At 36.5% G+C, this 13,261-nt stretch overlaps 1 protein-coding gene across 1 annotated transcript in view; it reads right to left on the bottom strand.

The window, feature by feature from the left end:
* Positions 1 to 13,261, bottom strand: part of LOC129219886 (synaptic vesicular amine transporter-like) — a 91,035-nt gene that overhangs the window by 51,887 nt on the left and 25,887 nt on the right. The window contains exons 3-4 of the mRNA XM_054854198.1: positions 8,703 to 9,117; positions 6,714 to 6,772 (exon numbers count right to left, since the gene is read on the bottom strand). Of these exons, the coding sequence (XP_054710173.1) occupies positions 6,714 to 6,772; positions 8,703 to 9,117 (474 nt within the window). The remainder of the gene's footprint in view (positions 1 to 6,713; positions 6,773 to 8,702; positions 9,118 to 13,261) is intronic.

The raw sequence follows: 13,261 nt of genomic DNA on the forward strand, positions 1-13,261 counted from the left end.
ACCAGGTCGATTGAACAGAACTCACCAGGTCTCCTCGGAATCCAAATATTTTGCAATGGGGCGGGTTTAATGGAATAGGGCTTCAGTCGAATACAAAAATCACAAGATAAAACAAAATTCGATACATCCCGATACATTCCTAACCAAAAATATTTACTAACAACTACCTCATACGTTTTCTTTATTCCTGTGTGAGAAATGTGACAAATCTGCAAAACTTTAGCTTTCAATGTGTCGGGAACAACAATAGTAGGTAAACAAGTTTTGTTGCGAACATGCATTAATAGGTTTGTAGTTGGACAAATGAAAAAATCCTTAAGCTTGTAAGCATGCTGCAGATTAGGCTTTTGCAAAAAGGAAATAGCTTCTTTAATGTACGGGTCATTAAGTTGCTCACGTAAAAAGGTATTAATAGATATTTCATTATGTGCATCAGTTTGGGCACACACAAATGAATGAGAGCTTAAATTATGACCTGACTGAGGTTCACATAGGGAAGTAGGGTGCGGTCTTAAATAATTAACCACATTAGTGGATTCAACACAAGGAGTATTAGAGGGTATATCACACAGCATATTGCCTGGGGTGGAAATATCAGTAAAGGGAAGGATCAACTCCTTATCCGCATTGGGTTGAAGAGCAGATTCATGTAAATTGGGGTCAGGGCTCCGAGAACAGAAATCCGCTAAAATATTCTGAGGGCCAGGGATATATGAAAAAGTATAGGAATACTGACCAATTTCTAACAACCAACGAGTAACAACATCGGCTGGCGAGGTTACATTGCTGTAACGCTCTAAAGGCTTACTGTCAGACATGAGAATAAATCTTCTATTAAAGAGGTACGTCTTGATGCTTTCATTCCTTTATATATAGCATACAACTCGAGTTTAATTGGAGGATAATTACGTTCAGACTTTGACAAAGCTTTACTAAAATAAGACACGGGTTTCAGAATACCATCTCTCTTTTGCATCAATACAGCAGCAATTCCCTGAAGTGAAGCATCGGTATTTAAATAGAAATCATCATTCCAATTTGGAAGAATCACAAAAGGCTGCTTAAAAAAGGTAGACTGGAGATCATCAAAAGCTTTTTGGTGAACATCATTCCATTCAAAAGGTTTATTTTTTGCGGTTAATTGTGTCAAAGCATGGGTGCGTTCAGCATACTTGTGAATTAAATGCCTATAAAATCCACATAACCCCAAGAATTTCTTGACCTGTCGCACAGTGCGAGTGGGGCAAATTTGGTAATTTTGGCAATATTAGAAGTAATAGGTTGAATACAGTTGTGTGATATGTGAAATCCCAAATAATCAATTTCGGTCTGGAAAAAAACACATTTAGATGGCGATAAAGTTAGATTATGTTTGGAAAGAACAGAAAAGACGGCCTCGAGCTTAGATACCATCTGGTCAAAGTTTTCGGCACAAACCAAAAAGTCATCTTGAAAGGCATGAATTCCGTGAATTCCTAGCAATTTTAATTCATCAATTAACTGATCCACGGCAGATTGGAAAATGTTGCTACTTACCTTAAGGCCAAAGGGCAAACGGTTATGAGCGAAAGAGCCAAATTCGGTCGAGAAAGTCACAATATCTTGGAGATGATTGGGAAGGAGAATTTGCCAATAGGCCGAATGCAGATCTAAAACGGTATAGTACTTATAGGATGAGACGGCATTGATTAACGTAGAAATTTTGGGAAGTGGGTATGTGGAACTTTCGATGACGGAATTTAATAATCTTAAATCTAATGCCATACGGTACTTAGGTGGTTCATTAGGCCCAGATTTCTTACGTACCATTATCATAGGACTCGCATAGTGGCTCACATTTCTAGAAATAAATCCTGCCTCAATTAATTCATCTAATTCTTCCGGAACCTGTCCTTTTAACGCCTGAGGAATTTCAAAAGGTAAGGCCTTAATCGGATTATTGTTACGCAAAATGACTGAAGGAGTGACAATGTCAGAACATCCTAAAGCTTTGACAGATTTACTAAACACAGAAAATTTTTCATCAAAATGTTTAATAAAATATCTTGTTGTGAAGTATTTAAGTGATCTAATTTAAAATCTGAAGGACTAAGTTCCTCTTTCCTGATTTTTAATACTTCGTCTGATGCAATAATTTGGTGACAAAATTGGGATTGATTGCTTGAGCATGTAGTTTCATTCAAAGAATCATTTAAAATCTCAAACTGTTCAGTGACATGACCCATTACCATACCTTTATTTAAATGAAGTAGATTATTACCAATATTTCTAATAATAGAGGAGAAATTATGTTTCTCGACTAAGTGCACAGCGGGATGAATTTCACAAGTTATGTCATTAACAGTAGGAATAAAATAAATTTCAGATGATTTGACCGGTATGTCAGATAACGAAAAATTAGCAATGGCAGTTTCCCCCGGTTGGATAATTAATTTGTTTTTAAGAGCAACAGAAATAGCCTTGTCACTATGCAGAGAACTAATTTTGGCCAAATGTTGTGAGATGTCGGTTTGAGGCATTAAAGGAGCTTTAAAATTATCAAAAGTGGCACTGCCGGTCTTAGTGTCAATTAACACATTGAAACGGGTTAAAAAATCATACCCTAATATCCCATAAAAAGAGGAAGGTGCAAAATCAGCAACAAAAAATGGGTGCTTAAAGAAATTTTTACCAATTTTAAATGAAACCTCAGCGCACGCAGAAAATGATAAATTAGAATTTACAGTCCTGATTGTGACTGTGCGTGAGAGAAATCTGCATTTTGTCAAAGATATAATCTGTTCAAAAACAGCTTTGGAAAATAAGCTGACCGAAGATCCAGAATCCAAAAGCATTGTTAATATCTCATGACCAATTGAAATATTGAGTATAGGTAAGTCGCTAAACTTGTTATCAGAATGAACATTAAAAATGGATTCGGATTGTTTGCATTGAGACTCATCAGGCTTTGAAAATTTCGACAAAAATTCCCCAATAGTATCTTTACCAATGGAGCTATTTAAAAAGGTATGTAAATCTGGATATGTATTATGTTTCTTACATTGAACAGATTCAGTCTCCTGTACACTAATATTTTGAGGGACCAGAGATGAGAAATCAGTTACCGAGGCCAAGCCGTCCCTCATGGATGACCCCCTCGCCAGTTTAAATTGTCTCCATTTTGTGTTGGAGTATTAAGTCTTACTTCCGGTGATGAAAATCTGTTTTGCGACGGAAATTGTTGGGGTGGAACAAAATAGTTGGGGAAATTAAAGTTACCTCGTGGCCTAAATGGAATACGAGGGGCAAAAAAATTTTGACTTTGAGGCCTATTTTGACCTTGATTTGAGAAATTGTTAAGGGGTTGACCCCCATTGTAAATCCGACAATTAATCATTAAGTGGTTTGTTCTACCACAAAATACACAAAAAGTGTTATTAAAATTTTGAGAGACTTTTTGCTGGGGTTTGGGCAAAACAGTTTTCTCATTAACGGAAGAGACGCGGATGTACAAAGGACATTCAACAAGTGGGTGTGGACTTTCCCCACAAAGACGACAATTTGACATTAATTTAGTGACACATGTTGTTAAAGATCGTAAATTTTCGGCCAAGGCATCTATTTGCACTTGAGCACTAGTCATAGCATTTGTCAATTTTGGTTGGCCTGTTACATGTAAACAGTGTAACTTATTAGCCTTGTCGACTAAATCGGTAAACTTTGACGTGTCGACATCAAGTAGTTTGTCCTCGATATTCAATGGTATAGCCGCCAAAAATTGGTATGATTTTATTTGTGTGAGAGCAGCACTATCCGTAATAAAAGGATATGCTGAGTGAGCCGCACGTTCAACACGATGTGCTAAACTCTGTATACTCTCATGAGTTTCAAATTTGATATTTTGAAATTCTGAAAGGGACACAGAAGAAGGGGTATGCATTTTGAAAAATGCACGCAATTTGTCACAAGCCTGGTTAAAAGTCATAGACTCCTAGCAACTGGGATTGGTCGCAAAAAAAATACAAGGCAGAGCCAGAAAGTTTTGACTTCAAAAGCATATATAAGAGTCGTGGGATCATCCCAACCGTTTAAATTCTGCAAGTCCTTAATTTGTGATATAAAAAATTCAACAGTTTCTGGCTCGCCTGAATATGAGGGAATGGGGAAGTTAAAATTCCTACTCGCCACAGCACCTTGAGGTGACTCATTGGCCATATTCACACCTTGGGGTGGGCCGGTTTGAGTACTACCAGTTGACATGGCAACAAATGTGCCGTCTTTTACTTTAGCACAAAAATCAATGAGCATCTAATATAATTTTCACTTAATTCACACGGTGCAATCATGAGAAACAAAAATTTAAATGCAAACATTGTTGAAAGCACATGCACACATGAGAATAAATGAAACTAATAAAATAAAAATTGACATCAAATTTTTGAACTAAATTAAAAATATAAAATTCATATATCCCCCCATTAACATCATAGAAATACAAAAAGCCATATGAAAAAATCAACAACAAAAAGTGCATATGCATTCAACTTCAGAAAAAAAGGCATTCAAGACCTGGTCAAAAACGGCGCCATTTTGTCATGATGCGCGCGATTAATTTTGCAAAGTTATTCGAAAACCAAAAAGATAACAATTTTAGGCCGTGGAAGTGGAAGCATCGCAGCCGCGCATAACCACAGATCAACGACTGCCTTGAATGCCAAAGAACAAAATTTAAAAGAGACTTACCCAGGGGTTGTGTGTTTGTAGACGATATTAAGAACAAACTTCATTACCATACATTCATTTATTCGATGTTAACTTCAGAGCAGACACGAAGACAGGCATTTGGCATGGTGATCACCAGAACATTTCTCACTTAGTAAAAAAAAAAAACATATGCCAGGAATACAGACTTAAGAGTTCAAAAAATGGAGCTGGGGTTTGTTGCTAAGTTCGTTAAAGATAAAAAAAACGGAGAGTTCTCTCGGATGGTGGTGAAATAAACAATTTAAAATGGACGGAGGACGGACAGTTCACTATGAAGATGGTGGGGTGTAATTCAGGGATGGCTCATGGGTAAAGGTGTCCGTTGCAGGCCAATGTACGTTGAGACAAAAATGGCGCTGGCAGGTGATCTCTATGGTGACAATGTTGAGATCGTCACACGCTTAAAAATGAATCAGGGTACATTCGAGGTAATTGCGGATCCATGCCTTCACCTCATGCTATGTTGATTATCAAAAGGGTAGTTACTTAAGGGAACGATTCAGGTGCACTCTGCGTGCCGCCATCGGACGCCATCATACAAACAGGTGATGGATCTTCTATGCTCTCATCATCGGCTGCGACGAAGTATAACGGTCTTGATTATTATATTTTAAACATATATGAAAAAATAAGACTTTCACCTCATCTTGAGGTCTTAACCATATTGCGGAGAGCAACGGCCGTCCCCTGACGCCGTGCACACTTCCATCTCTTTCGCCATCATCGGAGAGAAAACGGAGCAACGAGATGCACGTCCGGTTGCACTGGAAGCAGCAAGCAGAGTGAAGTGGGGTAGAAAAATGAATCGGCAAATGAGCGATCAGATCCGGGTACGCGGCGATGCGCGGGAACCAATGAGTGCGTTTGGCGCCCAAACAACGAAGGGAAGGGGACGCTACGCCATTTTAATGGCCGACAAGAAGATGCAAAAAATCGGATCGACGCTTGAAAAATTGTCAAAAAGCTAAACGATGGGAAAAGTGAATAAGTCACACATTTGATATCGTAAAGTGCGTGAAATTTAACGGGGGAACGCGGGGAAAACGTGGAATGCACAAGAAAATAAAAAAACAACAAAATGGGGGAAGAAAACGATTAAAATGACCGAAAACATGGGAAAAATGTAAATGGGTAAAAAATGTGATATGCATTATCACAGCCCGTAAGCGTATTTAGTGGGGCCATGGATGGTCACATCCCGTTGTGTGACGAACACGAATAGAAAATGACAAATCAGCAACAGGTTGCAGCAACACCCGAATGTCAGCCCACGGCAACGTCACAAAGTGACATCGATTCCATAATGCTCATAGGGAAAGTCGTGCGATTTTTACAAAAGGGTTCTCGTTGTGTGACGATCACAAATAATCAATGTAAAGCTATCAACAGGTTGCAACTTAACCCGTATGTCTCATGTCAGTCCACGGAAATGTCACAAAGTGACATCGAATGCCAATAGTGAAAGTTGTGTGATGGTCACATAAAATGTTCCCGTTGTTTGACGATCACGAATAGCCAATGAAAAGTCATCAACAGGTTGCTGCGACAATCGAATGTTAGTTCACAGCAACGTTACATTGATTCCATAATGTCTTATAATGACCAATCATAAGTTAATTACTGCAGCGACGTCTCAGTGAAGTCCCATGAAACGTGTCACAAGTGTGACACTCAGTGACTCCTTTGAGACGCGACAATTCTATCTTTGGGACTGTGACTGTTGGGACTTGCACTTGCAGTGACGTCCGTGTAACCTTGCTGTGTCATGGCTTAATATCAGGTTATCAGGGATAGTGCGATCAACTCATTAATTATTTCTAGGCCTTTTAAAGAACATTTATCTTGTGAAATCAACAGAAAATACACAACTACTCGAAGTTGCCGTGATCAGAATTACCACTTTAATGGAATCATTTAGTAGGTAATCGAAATGAATAAATAAATGAAGAATTTTTAGAAGTAATACTCACCCACTGATGTTGTGAACAGAATTAAAAACCCCACGAAGAGTATGACACTATAACCTATTCTGAAACAAAAGAGATGAAAATACTAGCTCAGGCAAGTCATATGAGATTATAAACAATTCATCACTGTAAATGTGATGTTTGCAATTAAAGAATGTTTTCCAGATATTCCGTAAAAGTTGTCGATCGGGAAATACTCTCGTGTGGACTAGTCATGGACTATTTTGTATCCCGCTTGACAAAAATGACACTGAATACTGCTCATATTTCGCAAATTGAGGTAGTAAGACGCAAAGGGTAGCTGCAAAATTAAAACTTTGCAGTAACCAGTTACCAGTACAAATGGTAGGCCAACCTCTCCTCTGTCTTGGGGCAAGATATAGAACTAAAGCCCTGGTAGGTACTGTTATATAGCATGATTTATAAAAACTTTTCAATAAGAGTCTATCTAGGACGTTATCTTCAAACTCGTTTAACTCAAAAGTTGAAGATGTCCACTTACATCCCTTTGCCTCTCACTGCTTCAATTGTGCTTTGAATTACTATATTTAGTTTGAGTACTAAGAGTACATTACATTCATAGTAGGCTCTAACGATGCCAGATTAACGATCACATTATGGTGTTGAGGACGGCATATCATATATAGGGAACACAAAAGCAAATTAAGCCTGACTGGTGTTATGTGCGTTACTGTCGGTCATAAGCTTCAAAATATGACTTTATGATCTGCAGCAACGTCTAATCTACCAAAACAGAAACAAGTTTTGTTCTCAATTGTAGTGACATTCATAAAGAGTAAAGTAACGTTAACTGTTTTTCATAGATAATTTAAAATTGCATTCCTAATATTTTGATGCAACGGCTGTGACTTAGACCTTACACTACTCGAAAGAATATGCTCAAATTCATATTTATTTTTCGAATTCTATTTTTTCTTATTTCATTGTAATTGGCAGTATTTTCATTAATTTCTGATCACGTATTTCATAGGATCTTGCAAGGTGTTTTTAGCCATTAAAAGTAAGCTAATGCACTATAAAAAAACTATTGAAGTTGGGTTTATTGCAAAAGTTTAACCTCTAAAGCATAGGAGCGATTATTATAAGCAAATTATTTAAAGGTCTTTCTTTAAAAAAAATTCCCTCATTGCTTTTCCCTGCCAATGTATTGCTGGAAGAATAGTCTTAATTGGCCTACTTCTTACCAGAATGGATCGCATTTTGTTTTAGACCATTCATAAAATCACGGTGACGTTAAGAAATAAATAAATACCTCTGTTCCAGTAAGTAATAGGAAATAACCAACGTTTTGCAACACAAATATACAGATTATTGCTTACATATTACAGAAAACTTTTGTTTTCACCATACGAGAAAAGTTACGACAGCAAAATGCAAAATATTCCCTTGCCACTCTGCTAAATATATTAAAAATTTACTTTTTATTTCGCACTAAATGTTCAGTTAAAGCGATTTGTGATTTTTAATGCATAAGGGCAATTCCACGGGTAACTGACTGACATTTTTAGAGCAAACCAGAAGGTATTTTGTAACGTTCAACGCAAAAAAAAAAAAAAACTTGGTGCAGACGATCTTTTCTCTTGGAATATTGCATTTTTTAAGCTGAATTTAATGGTCTAGGTAAATTCTCAAAGTATAATTTGGTTGATTTTTAAAAATTTGTTAAAAATATGGTAACTGACTGTCATTTTAAAAAGTAGCATGTCAGTCAGTTACAATGCTTTCGGTAATTTTTTTTTTGAATCATCAAAAATGTATTTTGAGAATTCAATTATACCATTAAGTTAAGCATAAAAATACATTAATCAAGGAGTCAGTTATCCGTGGAATTGCCCATAAATAATACTGCAGTAATTAAACTAAAACGGATGAGCCAAAAGGTTATTTGAGAAAACAATCTTGAAAGAGTGAGATACAAATCCTTATTTATAACTACTAACTTTGTTATGGTAACAATCATTCATTACTAACTTGTTGCTCAGAGTTCCTATGAATGGATTTGCAATGGCCTGAGTAAACGGTTTGGAAGCAAACAAGATACCGACTTCGAAACTTTCATCCACCAGTTCTTGGTGCCTGATAAGTTTTTTTCTCTTCCACTCTGCATTTTTAACCTTAGTACCTTCAGACGATGTAGCGACCTCCTTTGGGATTGCTTCAGTATAACTCTTCTCGAACACATCGTCGGGGACCAGAGTGATTCCTGGAACATCCCAATCTGAATCTTGATCTTCGATTGGTTGGGCAAAACGACTCAAGAAATAGGGAAAGTTCGAATTCATTTGCGGAACTGGAACTTGATGGATTCCCTGACTCAGTTCGTGAGTGGAAGTAGTTGTTTGCCCCGGATGCTCCAGATGATATAAAAAGGATGGAATGATAGGAACTGGAAAAGAAAAGATAGAAAATATCGTTACTTTTTACTTACTGCCCCCCCCCCATGGTACAGTACTAAAATCATATCTTTTTCCGACACATCATTCTTGTATATTTTGTTGTATAAGGTTCATTCAAATGTAACCAGGTCACTGCGTCTAACTTTACATTAGACGTTAGATGATGCCACGTAACTGCATGTATGGAGACACCACATATTGGTGGTGAGACTGACGCATGCGCAACGTTTCATGTTGCACACTGACAGTGGGGTTTAACGTCGAAGAGACTCTGGTCACACAAGTTATCGTCCACTACGACACAGGTCCTTTTTTGACCACACGGGCCTACTCAGGGGGAGGGGGCTCACTGCTTGTCGAGTTCCTGAAACGGGGAACCACCATCAATGCCCAGCGTTATCATGTCACTTTACAAAGTCTTAGACGAGCCATTAAGTCGAAACGGCCAAGCATGTTGTCCAAAAGCTTCCACATACAGCCAATGCGGTGAAGAAGACATTGCAGTAGTTTCGGTGGGAAACGCTGGAGCTGGAACATCCACCGAGCACCCTTTCACCGTGCAGACCTTTCACTGTGTGACTTTCATGTTTTTGGGCCTCTAAAACAAGCTATTCGCAGATGATGCACCTGATATCGCGGATATCACAATGGACGACGAAGTGTGTGACTGGGTTCAATCCTGGATCCAATAGCAACCTACTAGCTTCTTCAAAGATGGAATTGTCCGCCTAGTGTTGTGATGGGATAAATGTGCCAACAGTTTTGATGACTATTTTTGAGTTAATAAAATCGTATCCGATACTTTAGGCTAGTGACCACGTTTCATTTGAATGCCCCTTATAATTCTCTTAGCCCCTATTATTAGTGAGGCACAGGTTAGGGTAACGGCACCAATCACAGACATGTTTAAGACATTGCTTTCAGGTGAACTCAATTTTCTGAGCCTTTTAATGTATTTAGCCTTTTTAAATTATTTTTCTCTCATGCAACTACATCTCATCTAACGTTTGGCTGCTTCTGGATCCTCTGAATCAGTTAATTCCATTTTTATTTTATCGATTTCGAAAAACGATCACACCCCAGTAACAGACACCGAAAAATCTGATGATTCCTGAGTAACAGAGAGGATGAGGCAAGGATGAGTAATGGACATAATTCCCCTTTTCTTTTAAACTGTACAAAAAGTTCTTTATTTTTAGAACTAAAGCTTTATTAAATTCAAATGAACATGAAACACCAGCTGACCTCGTGATGGCTGTTTATAACCTTCCACGACTGCCAACTGGCTCATAAAATTCACTCTGATAACACGAGATGGTTGCACCGCATTCATGGTTCACAGAAACCGCCGCAGTTTTAACTGTCTAAAAGGTTTATTATTTAAATCCAAACTTATGACTGTTACTGGACCCTTGTCCATTACTGGTGACCTTGTCCTATTATTTAGACACTCAATTGAATTACGTTAGCTTAAAATCTCAAATGGGCAGAAAAACAAAGTTCTTGTAAACTTTGAAAGGGAAGCATTTTAAAATGAATTAATCTTGACAGTTGTCAAAACAAAATTGAGTCTTGTATGATATCTTTATTCATCAATAAGATTCAAAGTATTGAAGTTTATAAGTAAATGGTTTAATTAAAGGTTTTTTACCGTCTTTCAGGTTAAAGCTTTAGCCATTAATATCAATTTTTCAACGTGCCTATATCGTGACAGCGACAACGAATGTAGTTATTTTCATGTCTGTTTTTGCAGTCAACCAACTATTTTAGCTTTTATGGCCACCAGTTATTAACTTCATCTTCATTTATCTACTCGATAAGCTGTATTTTATTGTAGATCATATTTTAAGCGTTAGGTGAAAGCTTAAACGAATCTACTAAAGGGAAAGGTGTACATATGGGCACCCTTTTTTGTTTTGATTTAAAGTTACTTTTAATTCGAAAAATTCTAGATTTTTGTGTTTCATTAACAACTACAGCAAGTATCCTATATGCGAGAAGGCGTAACAATGATTAATATCAATGATTTCATTTCAAAAACGGCAATTTACTAAAAGCTTTAAAAAGAGCACCAGAAAAAAAAGGGATGTAAATATGGACATCCTTCAAAAAAATTCCTAAAAATAAATTAAAAACAGAATAAAACTACACAAAGTTGTAGAGAACTTATTTTTTACACAAGAAAAAAAAATATTTACAGAAAGCGAAAACATAACCGGCTCTTTCAGCCCCGGCACAGTCGAATTGTGCCCACATTTGGCACACTTAGATTGTGCTGGATGTGGGGTACACATTTCACTCACACCTGTTCCCGAGTGTCTTCAAGGGACTTCCATCTCGAAAGTTGTAAGTTGCATCACTTGAGAAATAATTTTTGTTTCTTTAAAACAAGATGTGGCTCAGTTATGGGTAATTTTAAACTTGGAGCCCATATTTACACCAACTATAACTAAGAAAGATCTCCCATGCAACGTAAAAGCGAGCGTGACTAAAGGTGTAAGGTGTGCTTCTAAAAGTAGCTTAAGATCTCCGCTTTCCGGATGTCACTGTGAAATTGTTTTTAACTAAACATAAGAACATGAAAAGAAAACGATTTCACATAACTCTAAAAAGTTTGTCGTCGATAAAAACACAAATTTTTACAATAACTCATGCTGCATCCACACTTTGAAAGAATGTTTCCAACTACTCTCTGCTATCTTATATTAATAAATGGCACCATAAACAGTCCTCACCGCCAGTCTTCAGTGCCCCCCTTAGCCACTAGGGAGGGGCACTAATATTTACACCTGTGTCCATTTTTACACCTTTCCCTCTATTAGTATTGCAAACAATATTTTCTCAGGGGAATAAAAACTGCAGTTTCATGACTGTAGTTTGCAAATATAAATGCGGTATTTACGTTTATAACAGAAATAAAATAATAGTTTAAAAAACTAAAAAAACACACGCTTTCGTAGCAAAATGAACTAAAAAGTGAAAAATAATCTTTGGATGATAGTAGTTGACCAATCACTTAATTTTAATGTAATGCAAAAAAGCGTGGGGTGCTGTCTATTTACATTTTTGCTTGGACAACAAAGGGAAGAAATTTAAGAGATAAGAAGCCCCCCACGCTTTTTTATATTACATTAAAATTAAGTGATTGGTCAACTACTATCATCCAAAGATTATTTTTCACTTTTTAGTTCATTTTGCTACGGAAGCGTGTGTTTTTTAGTTTTTTAAACTATTATTTTATTTTTCTGTTTTTTAGTCTTATGTTGGAGAATTATCAGACGACGAAATTATTTATTAAAAGGAGTGCGAGGTAATATGTTAAAGTTAAGACAAGGGCACCCCGATGGGAAGCTACTGTTAGTCATCGATGTATGTTTGCGGAAATCATATTTATATTACTTTGAAAACTTGAGATGCATATTTGAATAAAAGTTTTGTTCTACAATGGTCTGATCAGCAATGAATTTCCAATTGAAGGCTCACCTAAATTTTGGCATCAAATTAGTTAAAAACAATTATATTTCGTGTTCTAATTACCTTGGAACATTGGAACAAATTTTGTCTGATGCAGAAAATTAAAGGTTTTTGTGGATATTTTAAAACAATTTTTGCGAGCATTTTTTAATGTATTTTTAAAAAATTTTCCTTTTTCACATTGTTGGATTTATGCCATTAATATTGATTAAAATTGGAGTAAACTAACAATTAAAAGAGTAAATTGATTAATTTGATTATAGAATATTGCATTGTCATCGGGTCTGAGGTCGCGTACCAAATTTCAACAGAATCCGATCACAGGAAGTGGAGGAAATTTGAGCTGCAAGATTCCGTTACAAGATATATACATACATACATACATACATACATACATACATACAGGTGAAGCTAATAAAAGCGTGTTAAAAATTTGAATCATTAAGTTATTTTGCTCTTTTAGAGCACATCTTATATATTTTGTAATGACTCTCCTATCCCCACCATCACTGACATAAGTAAGACATAGACTAACATTTGGACACTCAATTGAATTTCATTTACTTAAAATCTCATAGAAACGAGAAAATAAAGTTCTACAACTAATATTTTTTGAAAGAAAGTTTTAATTGTTAATTATTTTTTTCAATTCATTTGAAT

The sequence above is a fragment of the Uloborus diversus genome, chromosome 4, assembly GCF_026930045.1.
Source record: "Uloborus diversus isolate 005 chromosome 4, Udiv.v.3.1, whole genome shotgun sequence".
Lineage (NCBI taxonomy): Eukaryota > Metazoa > Arthropoda > Arachnida > Araneae > Uloboridae > Uloborus > Uloborus diversus.